The 25,702-nt window shown below is 37.6% G+C and overlaps 1 protein-coding gene across 5 annotated transcripts in view; it reads left to right on the top strand.

The window, feature by feature from the left end:
• MAP3K7 (mitogen-activated protein kinase kinase kinase 7) overlaps positions 1-25,702 on the top strand; it is an 80,145-nt gene that overhangs the window by 19,299 nt on the left and 35,144 nt on the right. For 3 of the 5 annotated variants that reach the window (XR_011388616.1, XR_011388615.1, XM_002714585.5), the window contains exons 3-11: positions 2,124-2,189; positions 2,690-2,735; positions 5,126-5,264; positions 9,451-9,575; positions 11,760-11,888; positions 14,095-14,225; positions 16,347-16,428; positions 20,641-20,771; positions 21,646-21,775. Coding sequence is in view for 2 of the 5 variants with exons in the window: in XM_002714585.5 (XP_002714631.2) it covers positions 2,124-2,189; positions 2,690-2,735; positions 5,126-5,264; positions 9,451-9,575; positions 11,760-11,888; positions 14,095-14,225; positions 16,347-16,428; positions 20,641-20,771; positions 21,646-21,775 (979 nt within the window). In the remaining 3 variants the exon portion in view is untranslated. Of the gene's footprint in view, positions 1-2,123; positions 2,190-2,689; positions 2,736-5,125; positions 5,265-9,450; positions 9,576-11,759; positions 11,889-14,094; positions 14,226-16,346; positions 16,429-20,640; positions 20,772-21,645; positions 21,776-24,317; positions 24,399-25,702 lie in introns of all 5 variants that reach the window. The other 2 variants (XR_517954.4, XM_002714584.5) reach the window with 1 other exon arrangement.

Here is a 25,702-nt window from a genome sequence, read left to right on the forward strand (position 1 = left end):
CTTCATCCAGGTTTCCCACAGAAGTACAGGGGCCCAAGGACTTGGGCCATCTTCCACTGCTTTCCCAGGCATATTTGCAGGGAGCTGAATCAGAAGTGGAGCAGCCAGGACTCACAGGGGATGTCAGTGTTTCAGGTGGCGGTATAACCCGTTAGGCCACAAGACCGGCCCCTCTAAGAATTCTTAGTAAAACAAATTCAATCCTCTATAACTCCCCCAATCTAATTTTCTGCTTTCCAGAGACAACTACATTGAGTTTATCCTTTTGCTGGCATTTGGTGTCCTCTATTCCAGATGTTGTTCATTATGCGCTCTCTTTCAAAATCAGCTTCTAGTTTTGTGCTGCAATGATGAGATCATCATTGAGCTTTGAAGTCAGGGAAGAGATCTTTGAGTCTGACTTTTAACCAGCCCTCCCTCCTCCTTCTTTTCATTGGCTCACTTATATAACTACCTCCCAACCTTTTGGGGGCTTTGTAAAATAACTGGTTACTTGTCAGTTTTTCTCATTGCCTGTTTACGTTTCAGCTCTTACTGATCTGCTGTGTCAGTTATATGCTAGTCATCTGTTTCCAGCTTCCAGCAGTGTTTACTGTTTTCTCATTTCATACTCTCTTCTTCTTAGTTTATGCCTTGGGGAAAAAAAATCCTTTACTGTCTTACTGGGATTTAGGGACGGAACAGAATAAACGTTTTACTAGTTTGCTATCTGAATCTCAAGATGAGGTGTAATAAGTGTATTATATAATAATGTTGAATCTTAAGAAGAGATGCTTTACACATATTATATAATAAGTGATACTAAGTTTTCTCTTAGGACCCCAAAATCTATGATTGTTGGCTATGGAGGGATAAAGCTTTCTAGTATTTTATAGTAAAAAGGTTTAGGGATCAGGTGTTTTGACCTAGGAGTTAAAGGACCTATGTCTCGCATCAGAGTACCTGGATTTGATTTCCAGCTCTGGCCCCTGAATCTATCTTCCTGCAGTGCAGACCTAGGAAACAGCAGTAATAGCTTAAGTAATTGGTTTCCTTCCACCCACACAGAAGATGTGGATTGTGTTCCCAGCTTCAGTCCCAGCCATTGCAGGCATTTTCAGGGTGAACCAGTAAATGGAAGCTTACTCTTTCTCTGTTGTTTTCTCTGTCTCTCAAATAAATAATAAAAATTTTGAAAATGGTTTAGAGACTTAGAAGACTTAGTATGAACCAGCAGCATAATGTAGGTAATAAGGAAAGGAAGAAGAGTGGGAGAAAGGCAGCAAACAGAGGGAAGAAAGAACAAGAAGCATTTTGGGGGTGGAGAGAGTATAGATAAGATACATTAACTTGAGATCTAGAACAAGGGAAATGAGTACAGCGAAACCCCTCACTGAAAAGTGTGGAGACCAATATGGTTATAGTAATTACTGCAGTGTTTCAGGTTGGAGTTAACTAAGGCAGTAACAGTAGACATGGAGAAAAGGGAATTGATTCAAGAGTTGGGAAATGCAATGGAGACCAGTATATACAAACAGTGTACCTTTTAAGTCAGACTCAAGTTCAGACCCTCATTTTTTCATTTCCTGGCAGGAACATTTTTTAGCAGATCATTTAACCCTCTCTTGGCCTTAACTTTAAGGCCTTATCTTTTAAAAGGAAAATACCCACCCTTGGAGAGTTATGTTAATTATACAGTCTCCAAGAAGTGCTCACCAGGCCCCACGTGGAGAATAGGTAGACCACGTCCATAGCTGTGAAGAAGATGTTAGTAACAATAACCTGGCTGCTTCTGCTTGGATAACTCAGCTCAGTGCTATCTCTGGGATTATGTCCTCACATTTCTTGGCAGAGTTAATCTCTTCTGTGTACTCATCATGCCTTGTTTGTAAATCCTATTACAGTACTTTGCAGGTTGCTTTAATTAATTTTTTATATATCTATCCCCATAACTAAACTGTCGGAGGACAAGGATTTTATGCCATTCTGGGGAGTACTGTAGCCACAGTGCTTGCCACATAGTAAATAGTGATTGTTGAATGATTTAGACAAATATTTTAGAGTACTGTAAGATTTTAATGGTGCTATAAAGTCAGTACTTCAGAAATCACCACTTTTCTGAAAGAAACTTTAATTTGTTACAGCTTCGGCAGTTGTCTCGGGTGAACCATCCCAATATTGTAAAGCTATATGGAGCCTGCTTAAATCCAGTAAGTTTGTCACTTTGTCGTTGTCATCTGTCTGTAAGAAATGGTGTGGCAAATGTGTGTAAGTGTATATGAAGTTATTTGGAACTGCTCTTTTGGATGCATTTCTGAAAAAACTGTTGTACTTTATGCATTTGTTTCTAGTCTTCTAGCAAAACAGTATAATGGAGGAGTTATTGGTCTTATCCAATAACCCCTTATGAAGCTTCTGGTAGCCTATGACATCAAGAAAATCCCCAAAAGATCTTGTGATTATATATATATAATATATATATATTATATATATATAATATATATATATAAATCTCCTGTCTTATTGGGCTCCCCTAGGAGTAATATTCTTAGGTCTTAGATACCTTTTTTCCCGATGGTCCTCTTCACATAGTACAGTTTGAAAGAATGACTTTTAATGTGTTTACAAAATCAAGAGGTTGAATTAAATTCTTTCCCAAGAGTCTAAGATGCTAGCTCCAGTTAATTCTTCTGGTTTTTCTTTCCTTTAGGTATGTCTTGTGATGGAATATGCTGAAGGGGGCTCTTTATATAATGGTGAGTCTCACCAAACTTGTCTGTATTTAGTAGATCCACAAGTTTGAAAGCTTTGAATCTAAACTATAGATAATTTAATGTTCACAGTTTACCATCAGAGTTCCAAAGAGAGTTAATTTTTAGATTAAAAATTGATGAGAAAGATGCTGTAACATTAGTATGTGATGTTTAGAAGTCTATTTTTTTTTGTTGCTTTGGGGATTTTTCATTATGTTAAAAAGCATTTCAGTAGTAAAGTGTTTTTAGATCAATTTTAAAGTATATTCAGACTCCTGATTTTTTTTCTTGCCCTCTCTTAGCTTTGAATCCTCATTTTAGAAATCTTAACCTTATACTTCCGTTTCACCCCGCTTTATTTTACTTTCTTTTCAGAAAATGAAGTGGTGAAAACTGATTTCATAGAACATTGTAACTGTAACAATGAACGAAAACTGTATCATGTAGTTATCTTTGAAGAAAAGAGCTATTTTATCCCCCAAAATACCACTGGTATACCAAATGTAGTATCTCTGGTAGTATCAGTTATGTAAATTTTTACAGAAATTTTTTTTTAAGATTTTATTTATTTGAGAGAGAGAGTTATGACAGTGAGAGGGAGAGGCAGAGCGTAAGGTCTTTCATCCGCTGGTTCACTCCCCAAATGGCCACAACGACCAAAGCTGAGCGGATCTGAAGCCAAGAGCCAGGAGTTTTTTCCAGGTCTCCAACACAGGTGCATGGGCCCAAGCATCTGGGCCATCTTCCAATGCTTTCCCAGGCCATAGCAGAGAGCTGGATCGGAAGAGGAGCACCGGGACTAGAATCTGCACCCATATAGGATGCACAAAGCTGCAAGTGGAGGATTAACCTACTGAGCCACAGCACCGGCACCACAGATTTTAAAATTACATTTATATAAAATTGACTATATCTTTATTGCTCATGTGTTCATCTTTGTTAATGATATCTAGTCAGGGGCCAGCACTGTGGTGTAGCAGATAAAGCTACCACCTATGTTGCTGGCATCCCATATGGGCCCTGATTCAAGTCCCAGGTGTTTCTTTTTTTAGGCAGAGTGGATAGTGAGAGAGAGAGAAAGGTCTTCCTTTGCCGTTGGTTCACCCTCCAATGGCCACCGCAGCTGACGTGCTGCGGCCGGCGCACTGCGCTGATCCGAAGGCAGGAGCCAGGTGCTTCTCCTGGTCTCCCATGGGGTGCAGGGCCCAAGCACTTGGGCCATCCTCCACTGCCTTCCCGGGCCACAGCAGAGAGCTGGCCTGGAAGAGGGGCAACCGGGACAGAATCCGGCGCCCCAACTGAGACTAGAACCCGGTGTGCCGGCGCCGCTAGGTGGAGGATTAACCTATTGAGACGCGGCGCCGGCCAAGTCCCAGGTGTTTCACTTCCAATCTAGCTCCCTGTTAATGTGCCCTGGGAAAGCAGCAGAAGATAGCTCAAGTCCTTGGCCCCTGCCACCCACGTGGCTGGGAAGCTCCTGACTCCTATCTTCAGACTGGCCCAACTCTGGCCATTGTAGCCATCTGAGCAAATTTAAGATCGCTCTGTAACTCTCTATCTCTAACTCTGGCTTTCAAATAAATAAATATATCTTAAAAAAATGTATCTTGTACTTCAGTGTTTCATTTAGTTCAAGTACATTGTGTTTTTAACTATTATAAAAAGTACAGGGGCTGGTGCTGTGGCGCAGTGGATTAACGCCCTGGCCTGAAGCATCAGCATCCCATATGGGCACCGGTTTGAGACCCGGCTGCTCCACTTCCGATCCAGCTCTCTGCTATGGCCTGGGAAAGCAGTAGAAGATAGCCCAAGTCCTTGGGCCCCTGCACCCACGTGGGAGACCCAGAAGAAGCTCCATGCTCCTGGCTTCAGATCCGTGCAGCTCCAGCCGTTGCGGCCAATTGGGGGGTGAACCAGTGGATGGAAGATCTCTCTCTGTGTCTCCTCTCTCTGTGTAACTCTGACTTTCAAATAAATAAATAAATAAATCTTTTTTTAAAAAAAGATAGTACAGTTGTAAATATCTAATACACATCATTTTCTTCCTGTACATTTTCCGCTACACCTCTCTTATAGTAGTATGACTAAGACTGGTTATAATTTGTATTACTATCTGAAAGACTTTGTCAATTTGAAAAGATATGAAAATGTATATTAATTTTGCATGAATATATGAATAGCATTTACTATGGGTACTACTGAATATTACGTGCTTATCTGGCAGTTATACACTTGAAATTATTAGATAATTTTTTTTATTTAGAAAATAATTTGCAGGACTAAAAGGAGCATATGTAGAAAACTATCCATTTGTTCTGATAGTGCTTGCATTAATATTGTATCTTTTGTTATATGCAATAAAGTTCTTTTTAGTTTGTACCTTTCTTTTGCAGTGCTGCATGGTGCTGAACCATTGCCTTATTATACTGCTGCCCACGCAATGAGTTGGTGTTTACAGTGTTCCCAAGGAGTGGCTTACCTTCACAGCATGCAACCCAAAGCTCTAATTCACAGGGACCTGAAACCACCAAAGTAAGTTGTAGTAATGTGGCAACCCCCTTCTCTTCCTCCTTTTCCTTATCTCCCCCCACTCCCCGCCACCACCCTGATTGCCACTCACACCCACTCCCTACTGTAAGCTAATTGTTGCATTGCACTTGACCTTCTCTTTACTTTTCTCTTTTGGCTTACTCAGTAATGTTTATTTTTGACTCATTTTCATCATTTAGTTGTTTATCAAAGCTTACATTTTAGAATGTCATCTTTAGTAAGAATTTTTATGTTTTAGAGTAGCATGCTTCTAGAAGCTGTTGGTCTATAAATCTTATTTTGTGCCTGTAGTATATAGTATTGTCCTAGTGATTAGTTCCTTGAGAGTGAAGACAGGCCTGATTTGTTCCCTGCTGTATCCCTGTCACAGCATCCACATATGGTAGACATTCTACCAAGATGTATGGAGTGGTTATTACTTGCTCTTTCATAGGAAAGAAAAATGTCATGTCATTTCTGGCATCTGAGAAGAAATTAAAAATATTCTGAATTTCTCCATATTGAGAGTCCTGAAACCTGAAATAATTTTATAAACAAACAAACAAAAACCTCTAAAACCATAGTGGTTTTGTTTTTCTGCATAGATATTGAGTTAAAACATGTATGTGAAATTTATTATCCCCTTTTTTTCAATTTTTCTTTCTACATCCACCTGTAAAAAACCCAAAAACATCCCCATCTATCTTCTCACCTCCATCTCAGCCCATCAGTTTCCAAGTAAGAGGTTTTCCCTACGATATAATCACAACTATTGTCTTAAATTATTTTATTCTCTTGGTACAGGTCCAAATCATTAAAGTGTCCCTGCTGGGGACACTGGTAGAATCTACATAGGTTCTACATTCTTACTAGTGTGCCTTCTTTATACTGCCAGGCTAAAGCTGATTTCTATTTCCACAGATTTCTGATAAAATCACATTTGAGCTCTAGAGTCATGACATTTTTATATATGTATGTATGTATGTATTTTGGGGCTTTGTTAAGCTACCTGCCCTGGCTAATGAGAAAGAGACACTTAGCTTTTTTCCTTGCCAGTGGTTATTCAGTCCTCCTCTCCCTCTGAATTATGGAGCTGAATTCTTAAAGCAAACTTACGAAAATCAGCTCCTGTCCAGCAGCAACAAATTGACTAATGATACAAAGAGTACAAGTTAGCATCAGACACAATTAAAGCATTTTTTTCCTGGAAGAGCCTGGCGCCATCAAATGCAACATTTGAAGGTGTCCCTTTCTTCTACTGTAAAATGTGTTTTACTTTGCAATGAGTAGCTAGTTACTGAATAGAGAAATAATGTTTAAAAGGGAAGTAAGAAAGTAATTTCTGTTTTCCAATACGATTTATATTATTACATAGCTTAAACAACTACCTCCAGTCTCCATCCAACCATACCCCATAAATTTTAGGTTTATTTAGTTAATCTACATAGACCAGATGTAGCCTACTAAAATAATTTGTAGATAGGAATTCTCCTTTTGCTAGTAAATACTATTAACATATTTATAAGAGAGCTGGTCTAGGTCATTCATTCCTCCTGGGCATTTCCTTGGTTAAATTCTTCCTGTAGTATTGCAAATAATCTTTGGTGCACCCAGATAACAAGTTGTTCTTTATAATTGATTGGCCAGCGCCGCAGCTCAATAGGTTAATCCTCCGCCTGCAGCACACACCCCGGGTTCTAGTCCCAGTCGGGGTTCCAGATTCTGTCCCAGTTGCTCCTCTTCCAGTTCAGCTCTCTGCTGTGGCCCGGGAGTACAGTGGAGGATGGCCCAAGTGCTTGGGCCCTGCACCTGCATGGGAGACCAGGAGAAGCACCTGGCTCCTGGCTTCGGATCAGCGCTGTGCACTGGCCACAGCACACTGGCCGCAGCAGCCACTGAGGGGTGAACCAACAGCAAAGGAAGCCCTTTCTCTCTGTCTTTCTCTCTCTCACTATCCACTCTGCCTGTCAAAAAAAAATTTTTTTAAAGAAAAAAAAAGAATTAGAATTGACTTTTCAGAAGGTGCTAAGGAAGAGTATTTGAAATGGCTATGCTTTCATGGACAATTGAATAAATACCCTTATCTGCTATATCTTACTGTCATTAGAAAGCATAAAGATTCAGTGGTTAGGAAGGGTTCCTCAGGATAACATATAAAAAAGGCACCAAATGATTTGATGAGTTGTTTTATATATATTCAGCTTGTGTTCCCTATTTTATTTATCTTTTGCAAATTTATTTACTTGTACATAAGACATAAAATGTTTATCTGAACTGTGTGAAAGTAAACCTACAAAGGTAATTTATGTTCAGATTTCAATGAGCCGTATGTTCACAGATGGTGAATTATTAAAGTCTTAAGAGTGAGAGAATACTAACAGTGTAGAAGTCATTCAGAAAAGTCATTGTGATATCTCAATTGTACCAGGTTGAAACAAAGAAACCAGTTACAGAGTGCTTATACTTACCTTGGGTGAAGAATAGAATAATAAGAGTTTGAACAAAAATAGTGATAAACAGGAAAATTGTTTTTGTTGAAGTACATGTAGAGGTAAATTGCATTTAGCAACTCACTTGATGATCATGATACTATTGTTGCAAGTATATAAATGTGAATAATAGTTTATTTTATTTAACTTATTGTCACTAAAAGGAATTGATTTTCTTTTTCTTTTTTTTTTTTTTTTTTTTTTTTGACAGGCAGAGTTAGACAATGAGAGAAAGAGAGAAAAGTCTTCCTTCTGCTGGTTCACCCCCCACATGGCTGCTACGGCTGGTGCTATGCCTATCCAAAGCCAGGAGCCAGGTGCTTTCTCCTGGTCTCCCATGTGGGTACAGGGCCCAAGCACTTGGGCCATCCTCCACTGCCCTCTCAGGCCACAGCAGAGAGCTGGACTGGAAGAGGAGCGACCGGGACAGAATCTGGTGCCCCGACTGGGACTAGAACCCAGGGTGCCAGCACCACAGGCGAAGGATTAGCCTAGTGAGCCATGGTGCCAACCAGGAACTGATTTTCTAAATAATCACTCCAGCTAGAATTTGACAAAATCATATGCAAAAAGTTTATGAAATTTATAATTAATTGTAATTACAATTGGGAGTCAGAGCTGGAAATTTGAACCCAGGCACTCCATTGTGGAATATCAGCATTTTAGCTGGCTTGCTAATCCCTAGGCCAAATTCTTGCCCCTACCTGTCTTTATTTTCGTCATCAAAAACAAAACCCTTTACATAAGAGCATACTACTTGACAGTTGTTCTTGGGTAATAGAGCTCCTGGGAAACCTTAAGTTCAGAAAATTTTATAGAAATCTTTCATTAGGTTGTTTTAACCCTGGTAGATTTATCCTCCACCCACACATTCTATACCCAAAAGTAGCTCTGGGAGTGAACCATTTTTAGAAGTATCTTCAAAATTAAGAGAAACAATGTAAGGACTATGCTGTTCCTTCTACATTGGTTCATTTTCGTTTATTAAATAATACAGGGACAGTGCGGCTGTAGTGGGTTAAGTCACCACCTGCAGTGCTGGCATCCCATATGGGCACTAGTCCCAGCTGCTGCACTCCCATCCAGCTCCCTACTAATGAGCCTAGAGCCTGGGAAAGCAGCCGAGGATGGGAGAACCAGATGAAGCTCCTTTCTCCTGGCTTTGGTCTGGCCCAGCCCTGGCCATTGTGGCTGTTTGGGAAGTGAACCAGTGAATGGAAGGCTTCTCTCTCTCTTCCTCTGCATCTCCCTTTCTATAACTCTGCCTTTCAAATAAATAAATAAATCTTTTAAAAACAATAAAAATAAATTATTTAATGTTATTTTTGAAACAATATGATACATGTTTCTGGTTAAATTCCCATTTCAAGACACTAATGTTGACCTGCTGGAAGATTTTTTTAAACCTCATGTTTTATTTTTGCTACAGAGAAGCATGGTCAGGAAAGACTGTGAAGTTAGAGATGGAGACATCAAAATGTGAGCCTACCAGTCTCCCTAAGATTATGGTCAGTTAATTTTTTGTGGTATTCAAAACTATGGCTAACAGTTCTAAAGGCTGTTAAAGTGACCAAGGAACATTTGACAGAAATTAAATAACATCCATATTGTTTAGCCCCTTCTTTCTCCACAGATGTCTCTTCTTTTTTGTGAAAACAATATTGACCTTGTAACTCTTTTTTTTTTTTTTTTTTTAACAGTTTGCTGCTGGTTGCAGGGGGGACTGTTCTAAAAATCTGTGATTTTGGTACAGCCTGTGACATTCAGACACACATGACCAATAACAAGGGGAGTGCTGCATGGATGGCACCTGAAGTTTTTGAAGGTATGGTGGCAAAAGCATAAGATTTACTGCCTCACTCTATTGTGACACCATGTGCATTGTAGAGCAGTGCAAATTTTGAGTCTCCTGACACATTTCTAATCTTAAGTTGAACAGGGCAATGCTGTACTTTCTTGTCTCATTCTCATTTAGTAAACAGGTGATCTTTGACAGTCTATTGAGACTATTTTTGTGATTTTTGTTGTGATTTTTCTGTTAAAATGGCCCCCAAGTGTACTGCCTAAGTATAAGAAATCACTTGTGTAAGATAATGTTTGCAAATGCAAGTGTTAGATAATCTCATTTAGGCATGATTTACAGTGCTGTTGATCATTAGAGATCATTTAATGCTAATGATTTAATATATATTAAATAAGGTATTTTTAAACAGAAACGCAAACAAGGTTATATGTTGATCAGTTGACAAAATCTTTCATGATCAGAGGTACCTAGGACTAACCCTCTATTTTCCCTAGGAGCTGTGTTTGTTGAATCAGTGTTTATAGAGACTCTAGAACATGAATACCAGGAATAACCAGCTTTGGTTTCCTAGCAATTAAAAATTGACAGCCCTAAAGTTTAAATGCAGTGATTTTAAAATATGCTAGTAACTGGGCAGAAATATACTAAAAATTGCAAATAGAGGGCAAGCTTAAACTTAGGTTTGCTTTCTTTTATACATTCATAAAACTCGGGTTCTAAAAGAATAGTTCATGAACATATATTGTTTCTGTATAAAAACATCAGATTATCTTTTAAATATGAGAATTAAACTGGAAGTACACGATTTGTATGTTAGGAACTATGAATGGTCATAAGGTTCAGATTTGTTCAGTAATCAGATTCTGATTATCACTTATTTCTTTTAGTTTTGATGAATTTAAAGTGTTATTTTTTTTGGTTTTGGCCATCTCAGAGAGAACGTTGGGTAACAAGTCAGTGGAATGAAGCTATTTTCCCCTAAAATTCAGTTAAAAAGTTAGTGGACAAACAAGTGTTAAATTACACAAAATTAAGTAATGCCTCTTGTATATAAAATACATTTGACTTTTTAAAAATGTATTTACTTATTTAGTATACTTTTCTGTAAGTGAAAATGGCACAGTATTACTGTAGTAAGGAAAGCAGAAAGATTGGTTTATTCAAAAGAATAATAATTACTTTTCATATTATTCAATTTTTGACACTGTAGTAAAATAACTGAGGCTTTGTTTTGCCATCTAATGATGGCATTTTTGCTGGCAGAATTGTGAGATGGCCAGGACATCAGATGACAAGAGATAGCAAGCACATATGTTTATGGATGTGTTTATGTGTCTCTTACGAAGGTACCACATTCAGTGATGAGGGCTCAACCCTAAGACCTCATCTAATCTAATCACTTCACTAAGGCTCTACTTTTAAACACCATGATTGGATATAGTTTCCATCCTCTTAGTAACTTTAGGCTTTGGAGACTAAACTCCTGAGGTCAAGGGAATAAATATTCAAACCATAGCACCATTGATTATCTCAGCAACAAAACTGAGACTATTATACTATGTAAATTTCATTTTTGAAAGATGTTATCTGGAAGCACTTGTCCATGGTAGATTAATCTTGTTGTATTGCTGCATTACAGTGTGCTATTGAGCAAGCAAGATTGTTACTATAATAATTGCTTATTCTTATGGGGGTTGGGAGGTTTTTTTGGTTTGTTTTATGGTTGTCACTTTTTGTTTGTTTTTTGAACTGTTTATTAAGCTGATTCACCTAGGGATTTAATAATGAATGTTGCTGTATAATCTGTTTACCATAAATTTGTTAGCCATAATTTTCATACAGAATTTTATTTTATTCAGAATTTTATTGTTAAGGGGAAAAGCCAGTAAGTTATAGATTTCTCCTGCTTTGTTTTGATAGCAGAGAATGGGGAAAAATTTTAAGATTAAAAATTTCTAGAAAAGAATACACAGAGAAAGTGTCACTCTGAATATATGAAAGATAAGAGCTATACCTTGTGATAAAAGGTAGATGATAAATGCAAAAAAAAAAGGTATTCATTGAAAAGACTTAAGTTGCTTTAGAAAGTCATTTCTACCTGTGACAGCCTCCTCATATCCAAGATTCTTGAAGATTTATGAACGCAGTTGTTTCTGTATATCGTGTGGAAGAGAGTCTTGAGATTATATTGCCTTCTTTTTCTAGGTAGCAATTACAGTGAAAAATGTGACGTCTTCAGCTGGGGCATTATCCTTTGGGAAGTGATAACACGTCGGAAACCTTTTGATGAAATTGGTGGGCCGGCTTTCCGAATCATGTGGGCTGTTCATAATGGTTCGTAAAAAGAAATTTTTTTAATGTACTTTGTATTTCATATTTGGAAGATTGTTTCTGTCTTATCTCCATCCCCTCTCCCAAAATAAGGAAAAAAATTATCCCTAACCTTAAAAACTAAAATTCTTTGTTATCAAACTATATTTCTATTATCAATCCCCAGCCCCTGAGTCTAGTAGGGCAGATTTGGGGATTTCCCTGGCCTCCATACAGGGCTGAGAATGTGCTACTTGTGCATATTAGAGAAAGGCCATCAGAACACAACCAGTGCCAAATCTCTGTCTCTCTTGAGCATAGAGAAGGATCATACTAGGCTCTCTGAAAAATTAAATACATAAATAAAATCTAATGTAGTTCAGATAATTGGAAAGTTACAGCCTTTTTCTCCTGAGGAAGCAGAGTCTCAGTAAGGAGAAAAAGCAACAAATAATGATAAGAGTTGTTGGTTAAGCTCATGAAAGCAAAACAGAATGCTTTACATACCCTCTCTCTATAGTCTCACACAGCCTGAGGAGGTAAATTCGGTTGTCTCATTTTACAGGAAAAAGAGACACAAATAACTCGCCATGGTCTCAGGATTAGTAAGTGGCAGAGATGGGATGCAAATCTAGATCTTTCTGACTCAGTTGCTGTATTTTTCAGACATATTGACTGAGGGACTCACTATTCTTATTCCTGCATATCTCTAGTAATGATATTTCTAAGCACTTAGGTATTTATTTCTAACCCCATATGATGTTAGCATGATCCTCTTCATTAATAGTTATTCCACATTTGCTTTGGGAAAATAAACTCTTCATGAAGGACAGTTACTTAACCTTAGTAAGCATTAGCCTTGTTCTTCATTTCTTTCATTCGAATGTAATCATTTTGATTTGTAACATTTATATTTACTGTTCCGTAAGTAATAAACACAAATGTCTGCCTAACTATTCAGGTCATTCATAGAAGATCATCAGAACAATTTTAGCTGTTTTTATCAGTTTTCTGTACCACTTGCAGTGTTACTGCTGTCAGGGTCATGGTAGGGAATGCTAGATCATTGACCAAGACAGTTTGTTCTCTCTGTCAGCTGGCAGTGAATGATTGAATGGCAATGAAATAAGGAGTAGAAGAACTAACTTGTTACTTCATAAAATTACCAAAACTTCGTATTTGAGGCCTATGTTAAGTGGGACCTTACTAATAATTTTACACAGGTGTAGGACAAAAAGTTGGAATTTTGAGCCTTGAAATGATTGATTCACAGCAACCATAAGGTCTCAAAAGAGTCATTTGGAAGTCAGCAAGTATACTACTGTAGTTGACCAACTTTTTGATATAAAAGATAAGTTTTCAAACACATTTTGAAATTTTTGAAATTTAGGTAATGTTTCTTCAAACCACCATTTGAATTTTCTTTTAAAGATTTATTGATTTGTTTATTTCAAAGAATGACAGAAAGGGAGAAAGATTGAGATCTTCCATCCACTGGTTCACTCCCCACATAGCTGCAATAGCTGGGGCTAGGCCAGGCTGAAGCCAGGAACCAGGAACTCCATCCAGATCTCACACATTACGCCATTTTTTGTTGTTGTTGTTGTTAAAAGAGCATAACAAATATTGTTACTTCTCAATCTTACTGTTCTATATTGTACAAGTTTTTTTTTTTTTAAAGATTTTATTTATTTATTTGAGAGAGTTATAGACAGTGAGAAAGAGAGAGACAGAGAGCATGGTCTTCCATCCACTGGTTCTCTCCCTAATTGGCTGCAACGGCCACAACTGCAGCCATCTGAAGCCAGGAGCCAGGAGCTTCTTCCTGGTCTCCCACGTGGGTTCAGGGGCCAAGGACTTGGCCATCTTCTACTGCTTTCCCAGACCACAGCAGAGAGCTGGATTGGAAGAGGAGCAGCCAGGACTAGAACCAACACCCATATTGGATGCTGGTGCTGCAGGCGGAGGCTTAACCTACTGAGTCACAGCACTGGCCCCGATGTACAAGTTTTAATTTAACTTTTTTAAAGATGTTTTCCCTTTAGGAAAATATACATAAAATAAATGTTAACTTATAGGACAAAAATAAGTCCTTTTTTTACTCCAAAATATAGTTTTTAAATTACAAAATCTATAAAATAAACACTGCTTTGGGAATACAAATAAAGAACTTGCTCCATTCTTTGGGTAAATACATTGCTTTCCCTCCTTCTCTCATTTTTAATTATAGGTACTCGACCACCACTGATCAAAAATTTACCTAAGCCCATTGAGAGCCTGATGACTCGTTGTTGGTCTAAAGACCCTTCTCAGCGCCCTTCCATGGAGGAAATTGTGAAAATAATGACTCACTTGATGCGGGTATAATCCTTCTTTTGAGGGGCTTTGAATTTAGGGAAATTTAATGTATACTGAGTTTGAGTAGGGCTTAGAGTAAAGGAGACATTGTAACCATTTTCTTCTTTCTATTTTTGGGTTTTCATTACTCATATAATCAGAAGACCCATTTGGAGTATGAAGGGGGAGTAGTCTAGTTCCTTGTAATGGGAAGATGTTTAGGCTAGGTTTCTGGTTATACCTTTTCATACTGCTTACATTAGTGGACATGTGTTTCCGTTGTCTCATCTGTAATGTGAGAGAAGCTGAATTAGATGATCTGTTAAGCCTTCGCAGGACTTGGGTATATTATGACTTTCACACCCAATGAAGGAAATTTAAAATTTTCTGATATATATCATCAGACATTCAGTATTAGTCAGTCATTTATTTAGTTATACAGGACAGTAGAGGGAGAGGTTGCATTCCCAAATACATTTGAGTGATTATGTTTTACTATTTGTATTTTTGTTGTATATGAAAACCTGAAAAGGTTTTTATAGCTAAAAAAAATTTTTTAAGTTAACCTTTCTTCTAGGATTTATAGAATATTTTAATTTTCCTAGTCTACAAATCAAATACATTAGAATCATTTGAAATAGTTTAGACTTCTAGATTTTGGTAGACTAAGAAAACAACCAAATAGAATGTTTGCTTTAAAATGTTACTTTAAAATGAAAGTACCTGAAATTCAGAGCAATTTGATCAGTAGAACAACCTTGCAATTTCCTTAAATATAGACCAAGTGATTTCCTTAATTAATACCCAGAGATTACTTTTTTTTTTTTTTTTTGACAGGCAGAGTTAGACAGTGAGAGAGAGAGACAGAGAGAAAGGTCTTCCTTTTCTGTTGGTCCACCCCCCAAAATGGCCACTACGGCCGGCACGCTGCACCGATCCGAAGCCAGGAGCCAGGTGCTTCCTCCTGGTCTCCCATGCGGGTGCAGGGCCCAAGGACCTGGGTCATCCTCCACTGCACTCCCCAGCCACAGCAGAGAGCTGGACTGGAAGAGGAGCAACCGGGACAGAATCCGGCGCTCTGACCGGGACTAGAACCTGCGATGCCGGCACCGCAGGCAGAGGATTAGCCTAGTGAGCCATGGCACCATCCCAAAGGTTTCATTTGTTCATTCTATTGAGAATAATGTAGGAAAAGCAGCTTGAACTAATTTGGTTAAACTTTGCCATCATACTAGGATACCAGCTATATATAGAACCCAAGGTGCTAAATAAAGATTTTGTGCATAAGGAAACAACTTAGTCTCTGATTAAAATAACAGAAGTTTCAGATATAGAAATTGTTCAGATTTTAACTATGTATATATGTGCTTTGTCTAATTTCAGAAGAGTGCCTTAAGCTTTTTTGTCTAGCAGATATGTTCAGTGTTATGTCTCTACCTCAGAGAAGGACATCCAATATCTATTCTCTCAATACTTAAATTATTTAGAATATTTAGTATTAATTATTATGCTATGGTATACCAGTCTCCTTTGTCAGGCCAATAATCATTGCAACAGTTTAGAAGTTTACATCATTGCCACGAGAACATAGATGTATTTCAGATCATTATAGCCATGATAGTGTTCTGTTTCATATATTCCTCTGCAGGGGTGGGGAACATGCCTTCTGTGCACCATCTAAGGCCCACAAAATAATTTGGTAACCCTGCCAAGGCAACCACAGGCAGATCTCAAAATTCAATAAATCTATAGCAGGCTAATTTTTAAGTTGTATGGCCTGTGAATGATGTTATAAATATCCAAATGGCCCTTGGCAGAGAAAAGATTTCCTACCCCTTCTCTAGAGAAATATTTGGTGTTTCCATCAAGACTGTCTAAACTCCATGTAAATAAGACGCTTAGGCAGGTGCATAGCATTCATCATAATTGAAACTCAAAAGGGAGTATGTCACCATCATCTTACCAAAATCAAAAACTTAGACCTCTACAAATTTAGTATTTGTTTTAGGGAAGATAAAACAGCATATTTGGTATAGTCAAGTCGCATTAGAGGGAAGTAATTCAGGTGTACTCTTCAGGTAATTTTAACAGGAATTGGTCTGTAGTAAAGAAATTTTAAATTGTCCTTTACTTTTTTATATATAGTACTTCCCAGGAGCAGATGAGCCATTGCAGTATCCTTGTCAGTATTCAGATGAAGGACAGAGTAATTCTGCCACCAGTACAGGTAAATGGATAGATAGGAAGACTAATAACCTGACTTTTTTTGGTCTCTATTCCAATGAAATTATAATCAAGAAGCAGTGAATGATGTTCCCATTTGCATTTTAATTCCTTCATTTCATATGATTGACTGCAATTTGAGTTTCCAGGTGCATCATTTTTCATGAAGGTACCCAGATTAAAGAGTTTATTTTAGACCTGCTTCCAAAGCTTGGAATTCTTGTATAGTTATATAAAATAAGGCTGGATATTATATTACTGTGTATGTCATTCTTAATTTGAAAACAGTTTCTACGTGATACTGCTAAATAGTATTAAAAATTATTATAAATGTGTTTAATGTATTTCTTCATGAACATCACTACTTTTTGACTCTTGTTTAAGAAGCTTAGCTTTAGTTAAAAGTTCTGCTTTCTGAAATAAAGTGATCAGATATGTAGTTTTTGGTCATCCAAAAAATTAGAAATAATACTCAAAATTGTACTCTCAAAATATATGGCATTTATCCATTTTGTTATTAATTATAACTAAAAGGTGTAGTGTTTGTATATACATGTGAGAGTACTTCCAAAGCTCATGGGGAATAGAATTAAAAGATTATTTTGGTGCAAAACAGTGTGAAATCTATGCATGCTTTTTTCATGATATGTATTTTTCCCATGAATTTTTTGAAAACTTCTCATATGTTTTTGCCTTTCTTTTAAAATTTTACTTTTCTGACATATTTTTACTGGTCTGTTTCTCCCTTTTCAAGAATAGTTTTTACTTGCCATGGGACCCCAAATCCCATTAAGCTGGGTGGTAAAAATGCCATCTTAAGTGTTAAAGTGATCATATTTTTAAAGTGATCATATAGATAGGATTAACTGTTAAAGGAATCATATAAATAAGATCAAGTATCTGGTAATAATAATAGATTGAATTAAAATGGAGAGAATGTTCCAGCATGGGAAGCAGTCCACACAGCAGACTCATAGAATGACAGTCGCTCTAAATAACACTCTGACCTCAAAATCAGCCCTTAAGGCATTCTGATCTGGCTGAAAAGCCCATGAGAGCATTTTAGGCATGGAAAGCCAAGACACTGTGGCAAAAAAGTCCAACATGAAGGATCTCTGTGAGTGAGACCCCAGTGGAAAGAAGTGGCCATTCAAGAATGATGTACTTTTCTCTGAAGGGAGGAGAGAATTCCCACTTTGCTTATGGCCTTGTCTAAATACTGACAGAGTTGGTGGTCACAAAAGGCTTCCATAGCCTTGGCAGCTCATGTCAAGAGCTTCGGGTTATCACTGACATATATAAGAATGTTAATTATTAAATTAACAACAGGAGTCACTGTGCACTTACTTCCCATACAGGATCTCTGCCCATAATGAGTTTTATTATGAGAATTAACTGTAAAATTTGTTCTCAAACATTTTGTGTGTGTGTGTGTGTTTAAAATTGTTGAAATCTTTATAGTATAGAGTTGGTCTTCTGTGTATAAAGTTAATTGAAAATGAATCTTAATGGAGAATGGGACTGGGAATGGGAGAGGGAGGAGGAGGAGGGTTGGGAGTAGGGGTGAGAGGGTAGGTAGGTATGGTGGGAAGAATCACTATGTTACTGAAGTTGTGCTTACAAAATTTATTCTCATTAAATAAAAGGTTTCTTTGGAGGGAAAAATAGTTTTATTTATTTTAAACTAGCTATTGCTTAGCTTTTTTAAAAATATTTATTTGAAAGGCAGAGTTATTAACAAAGAGGGAGAAGCAGAGAAATCTTCCATCTGCTGGTTCTCTCCCCAAATGGCTCACTCCTCAAATGGCCACAATGGCTAGGACTGGATCAAGCCAAAGCCAGGAACCAGGAGCTTCATCCATGTCTCCCACGTGTATGTCAATGGCCCAAATACTTGGGCCATTTTCCATTGCCTTCCTAGTATGGATTGGAAGTGGAGCATCTGAGACTTGAACTGGCCCCAGCTCTGCAGGCAACAACTTAACCCACTGCGCTGGATCCCTGCCCTGCTTAGCTATTCTTAAATTCCAGTTTTAGTGAAAATCTTTTGAGATGCTCTGAAATTTCTTTCGAATTCCATCATTTGCTAGTCCCACTACCTCCAAACTGTCATTCTTTCCAAAGTATGCTTCAGTCCTTCCATCTTCTCGATGACCTTCAGTCTTTTAGGTCCTTCTGTGTCCCTCCTTCTGCTTAATTTCAGTCAACTATTTGAATCTTTGGGGAATAATCTTACATTTCTAGTCCCTCTCAGAGTTGCCTGGCTTAACCCCAAATCTGATTAAATCTGGCACTTAGTTTGCTCCTTGCCTGTGTCAGTGCAGCTGAATATGGCTGGAGACAGCAGGTGCTCACTCTCTTCAATTATGTATTCATTGCCACCGGACACTTATATTTGTAGTTCATCACCTCTCTCCTAGATGACTTAATTTTAAAAAAAATTTATTTATTTATTTGAAAGATTTACAGAGAAGCAGAGAGAGAGAGAAATGCAAGGGCTGATCCAGTCAGGAGCCAGGAGCTTTTCCCGGGTTTCCCACATTGATACAGGGGCCTAATTTCTTGGACCATCTTCCACTGCTCTCTTAGGTGTATTAGCAGAGAGCTGGATCGGAAGTGGAGCCACCAGGACTTGAGCCGGCTCCCAGATTGGATGCTGCCACTGCAGGTGTGGCTTGACCTGCTATGCCACAGCACTGGTCCCAGTGACTTAATCTTATGCTTTAGCTCCTCTCCTCAAATTTCAGGCACCTCCTCACCACTGCTCACTCTAAGATGACATGGACATTGTTTGCTATTTTTCTGAGAACATTGGAGTAATCAAAGGACAGTTTCCACAAGATTCTGTACTATATCTGCCTACCTGTCTGCACTTACACTCATCTACTGTAGGTTCTTTCATTACTATGGCTTCACTATCCAAGCTTGTAGCCAAAGGTGAATCTTTTTAGTTGTGCATCATACCCATCTGCCCATCCCAGTTTTCTACTGGAATCATTCCCAGAGCAAACCTAGGCTGTCTCTGCATTCTCTGAAAAAAATCTCTCTTCCCATTCTATACTGTACCCACTTCATTTGAACATTTATTCTGCTACTACCGTGGAATTATTCTTGTCAAGGTCAGCAATTATCTCTGTATTATGGTAACACAGAGTTAGACTCTAGTAAGTGATTTTTCAGTTCTCATTGTATTTGACTCTAGCATTTGACACCGTTTATTACTCTGGCTTTCCTATAGCATGTTCTTCCACTGGTTTCCAGAATCCCACTAGCCTGGTTTTTGTCTTCTATCTCTTGCCATTTGTTCCCAGTTTCCTTATTAGCTGATTATTCATGTCTTCAGTCTATAAATGTAAGAGTGTGCAGGGCTTATCTATGCATGTTTCCTTGCTCACTCCACCCAGTATCATGGCTTTAATGGCATTATCTACCATCTATTTACTGATGTTTTTCTCCATCTCCTACTGGAACTCCATACTCATACATGGAACTACTTGCTTAATACCAAACAGGAACTCAAACTTAACATTTTCCATAGTGAATTTTTTATTACTTCCTTCAAATTACTATTCCTTTTTGCTTCCCCATCTCAATCAAAAGCCTTCAGTTTTTATCCTAGATCAGGTTAAAAACTTTAAGTTATTCTAGATATTCTAATTAGATAATTTAGGCATTTAGGTTCCTTTATTCAGCTGTCCTTAAGTTCCACTTGAAATGGGTTCATTTGGGAGTAGATGTTGTAGCCCAGCAGCGCAGGCTGCCATTTGGGACATTCACATCCAATACTATAGTGCCTGGGATCAAGTCCTGACTCCCCGTCCAGTCCAGCTTCCTTAATGCACCTGGGGAATAGCAGGTAGTGGCCCAAAAACTTGGGTCCCTTGCCACACATGTGGGGGACCTGGATGGAGTTTACAGTTCCTGGCTTTGGTCAGGCCCAACCCTGGCTTTTGCAAGCATTTGGGAAATAAAATAGCAGATGGAAGATTCTGTCTCTTCACTCTCTATCTCTCTGTCTCTGGCTTTCAAATAAGTAAGTAAATATTATTAAAAAAAACAAGTTTGTTTTAAGTATCTTTATTTATCTTTATTAACTTAAAATGTCTTTATTTCTATTCATGTCCTGCTAGTTTAGAAAAGAATTTAACTTACATACTGTTTACTGAAGTGTTTGTATTATTCTCAACCTGTAGTGATAAATGTTCTGCTTTCTTAGGTTCATTCATGGATATCGCTTCTACAAATACCAGTAATAAAAGTGACACTAACGTGGAACAAGTTCCTGCCACAAATGATACTATTAAACGCCTAGAATCTAAATTGTTGAAAAATCAAGCCAAGCAACAGGTTTGTTATATTAAGAAAGTTGCATGATAACCTTATTAACATTATTTTAATTGAAGTTAATGATTTGCCATCTTCTATTATATAAATCCGAAATCTTCCTGGAACCGATGAGTTTAAGAATAAAGACAAAATGAGATTTCTCCTTCTGTTTGTTACCGAACTGTTTTTCTTTCAAATAACAGTTGTTGTCTTTGCCAACTTTGTAACTCCCTCCCTATAATGATCCCTCACTTTAATAGTTGACAGTTAAAAATGTAAAATGGTGGCCGGCACCACAGCTCACTAGGCTAATCCTCCACCTGTGGCGCCAACACACCAGGTTCTAGTCCCAGTCGGGGCACCGGATTCTGTCCCGGTTGCTCCTCTTCCAGTCCAGCTCTCTGCTGTGGCCCAGGAGTGCAGAGGAGGATGGCCCAAGTCCTTGGGCCCTGTACCCACAGGGGAGACCAGGAGGAAGCACCTGGCTCCTGGCTTCGGATCAGTGCAGTGTACCGGCTGCAGTTCACCGGCCACAGCGGCCATTGGAGGGTGAACCAACGAAAAAAGGAAGACCTTTCTCTCTGTCTGTCTCTCTCACTGTCCACTCTGCCTGTCAAAAAAAAAAAAGAACAAACTTAAAAAAAATGTAAAATGGTATAGTCTGGCAGCACTATCCAGTTAAAGGAGTTGTCCTAAATCTATGATTTTGAGCTGTTCAGATTTATTATATTTTTGCCTGTTTTGATTTGCTCTCCTTTCCCCTGCAAACTTCCCTGTTCGTTAAGAGCAGGACAAGATCTATAGGAATCCCTCTGGGCATCTTCTTCCTTCTAGGGCCCGGGATTTCTAAATCTAACAAACTTCAGTAATTCAGATTGACTTCTAATTTTAACAGAGTGAATCCGGACGTTTGAGCTTGGGAGCCTCCCGTGGAAGCAGTGTGGAAAGCTTGCCCCCAACCTCTGAGGGCAAAAGGATGAGTGCTGACATGTCTGAAATAGAAGCTAGGATTGCTGCGACCGCAGGTAAAAAGAACTGCAAGTTGAAGAGGAGCAAAAATGTAATGCTTTTTGGTGCAGTAGCTCCAGTGGTTTCATTAGGAACCTCAGCATTTTTGTATCATATTTTTTGAAAAGAAAATAGATTTATAATAGATTTTCTGAGCTTTTAGAAATAGTTCATGCATCATCTCAAATTCCATAGAAGAAAAGTATGATTTGTAAGATTATTTGAGTTATAAAATATTCCTTCCTAATTACAGATCTCATCAAACACAATTGACTGTGCTCAAACATGAGCTGAAAATCTAAGTGAGAAATTGAAATTATGCCAAACCCAGAATGTTTGGGAGGTTTTTGAATGTTCTACTAGATTTTAGAACTTAAATCAAATAACAGAAAATATTTTGTCTTGAAGTTAGTTTCTTCCAGACCCAAATGTGATTTGGCCTTACTGTCTACTCCTCTTTTCTTCAATAGCCACTAGAAGGTTGTGCTTAATTTCTTTAATTGTAAATGAAAGATAATGATTATTTTATAGAATATTGAAAAACCTAGCCTTTAAATTTGATTTTTTTCAGTTCTAAAAATTATTAATCATAGAAGAACTAGTCGACTCAAAAACAATTACATTTTTTGTTGGACTGACCACCTTTTTTTCTAACCAGATTTCATTTTGGTAACGTTGGTTTATTATTATTGTTGTTGCATTGATTGTCCACAGGCTGAAAGGGAGCTGATAATAAAAGTAAACACATCTGTTTTGGGAAATGTAGAAATGTAAACAAATGAGAAAGAATCTTGTTATATAATTTTCATATTCAGATATAAACTTAACATTTTTGTTTATTTACCTCTAGTCTTTTAACTATGTTTGTGTGTAAATGTGTATTTCCATGTGTATTTGCATGGAATCCATTTGTATTTTTTAACTTACCTAACCAAGTTTTATGTTTTTGGGCCTTGCTTTTTTATATTTATTTGTGGGTTTTTTTCCTAAATAGAATATTCTTACTGTGTGTAGAACTCTCTTGAGACGTAGTACAGATGACCCATCAATCATACTATACTTATCTTCAACTACTCTTGATTACTGATTTTATCAGCTAGCACTAGAATTTGTTAGGTAAAACATGTCTATGATATATAAGCTTTATTTTTCATGCATAAACAAATCTGAAGTAGGCTGTATGATCATCAGGAAACTGGTGTCATCTCTATGATGGTGTCCTCTCTCTCTCTCCATGCAACAATCCCTGTTGTATAGCTTCCATCCTCAGGGTTATCTTATATCTAAAATGGCTCTTCCATTCATCACTTCTGCTTTCCAGGCAGCAAAAAGGAATAAATGGGGGGGAGGATAAAGGATATCCATGGTATTTGAAGGAACTTACACAGAAGTCCCTCTAAACAACTTCCACATATTTCATTGGCCAGAGTAATATGGTCAGGTAGCTGCCCACAGCTCCAAGGGAAAGAGGGCTACATAGTCTTTTATCTAGGAGTGCTGCTTTCCTAAATAAGTCAGAGTTCTGTTACTCAGAAGGAAGAACAGAACAGATGGGTCTTCAGAAGCAATCAAGTTGAGTAGAGGTCACCAGCTGCCGGGAGGCCCCCTGACCTCCAGGAGTCATCTGCAAGTGTGGGTGTAGAGTACGATGAACTGCACTTGCAGGGACACGTTCACACATCCTGGGGAACCTTTGTCACTTCAGGGTTGTCTTTCAAGATAGACTTGCCAAACACTGGTTGCTATCCTAAAACAGCATTGTTATGATAATGTTTTACATCTTTGCTATCATTTTTCTAGTCAAGTACTGATTTATAATTATTCTTTACAGAAATGACACCAACTTAAGGATAACCACAGACACTAAAATTATCCCATCCTTTTTTCCTAAGTATAAAACAGATCCTGTTGTGCATCCTCTAGATTTTACACAATTTAAATTTTTCAGTGAATTGTCTTACTTTGAAAGATTCATACTCTCCAGCCTTTCAAGTTCCTTCTACTACCCTAAACTTTGAAGAATACAGTAAATATTCAGTTTACTGGAAATATGTATGAGTATTTATATATAGGAAAGCATATACATTTTCTACTTTGATTCAATAATTAGCATTAATCATGAATTTTACTTTATAGAATCCTTCAGGAAACACCTTTTTGAACATACATCTTGTGCTTGTGCGATTAAAACAAATGGCAGCTTGCTCCTTTTTAACTCCTCTCTCTTCCCAAATCTCATCACATATCAGCAGTTTCACTTAGGTAGATTGTTTCTGTGAGCACATTTGAAATTCAACTTCCTCATTACTGTGCAGCTTTGTTTGTCTTTTTTTCCTGCTGATTAAAACCCCAATGTGTGAAACATCTCATATCAGTAGTTGTTTGCTCTTTAATTGTGCTGTTTCTAAGCATGGATAAAAAGTAGATAGTTCTGCATGCCATTCTGCATGAGATGTTATTAACATAACTATATGAAAATATTCTGTTTTTGTAGGTCATCGTGTTCTGTGTTACTATTTTTGTTTGTTTGCATGTATACTGTATATATGTGTTTTGCAGCATATTCCAAGCCTAAACGAGGCCACCGTAAAACTGCTTCATTTGGCAACATTCTGGATGTCCCTGAGATCGTCATATCAGGTATCATAGGCCACCTGAGTTGGTCTAATAACTGTGGAGCCAGAATAATGATCCCTGGTACTTTTAAAATGCTTCTTGCTCCAATTTTTGTAAGACATGAAAACGGATACCTTGCATGACAGTAATTAAGGAGACAGATTGAAAACTATGTACACTTATAGTGAAGCAGGCTTGAAAAAATAACTTTATGTCTACAATAATGAGGATAAAATAGAAAGGAAAGTAAACCTTCTCACAAAGGAGAGACCATCAACTCAGAATTCTTACATCTTCCTCTCATATCCTAAGTGAGGGACATGAGCTAAACCCAAACTCCTCTGCACCCAGCAGAAAGAGGAAACAACTGTTAAATTTTTTTTGTTGGTTCTTGGTTCCTTCTTTCCTAACTTATTACTTTTGGGGCTTCCTCTAGACTTTGTATCCCAGCCTCTTTCAGTTGGTGGCAAGTGAATATGAAGTTGAAAAGAGTTGCTCTGTACAGTTTTATCTCAACCTAAAGAACAGAATACAAAGTAAATGTAAATGAAATGTGCTGTTTTGCAGGGTATCTTGCCAAAGAATAGTGTAACATATATGGTCAATTCTGGTTTCGTGTATTACTAGGAAAATCTCACAAATTAAATGTTTTTATATCTGACTCATACATGGTACTCAGTGTCTTACATTGATAAACTACTTTTATATCATAGATGAATATAAAATACCATTTTATTAGAAATCTGAATGGCATATTTGAGCTTCAATATTGATTAATCTGTTATCAAAATAATTTATATATCCCTCTGCTATAGATTTCTTTCTACCTCTGTCCCCAAATTTTTGATAAGGAAATATATAGTACTTTCCACACACATTCATGCATGTGATTTGGATGAATTCTTCAACACTCTGAATTTTGCCTGTAATTGTGTTGAATAGGTAATAGTTCTTTGTCCCCTGCTAAACTGAAAACTCTGTATTGGTGGAGACTGTGTCTTTGTTGATTATTTTTTATTGTATCAACAGTAGTTAGTGCAATGATTCACATTTTAGCATTTAATAAATATGTTTATTATATAAATAAATGAATCATTATTGGACATCTCCTATGGCTAAGTCCCAAAAAATATATATAAATTGTGCAATTCCTAGGGCATTTTATCTATTGCTGTTCAAATAATAGAACTGACACATTTCTCATGGAGTAATTTTTACTTATAAATCTGGGCCGCAAATACTTGCCATCGTTTTCTCCCTGGGGAGAAACTTACTAAGGAGCTAACACTCTAAAGAAGTGGTAGTATATAAACTTACTGATGAACTGA

This window comes from Oryctolagus cuniculus, chromosome 5 (assembly GCF_964237555.1).
Source record: "Oryctolagus cuniculus chromosome 5, mOryCun1.1, whole genome shotgun sequence".
NCBI lineage: Eukaryota > Metazoa > Chordata > Mammalia > Lagomorpha > Leporidae > Oryctolagus > Oryctolagus cuniculus.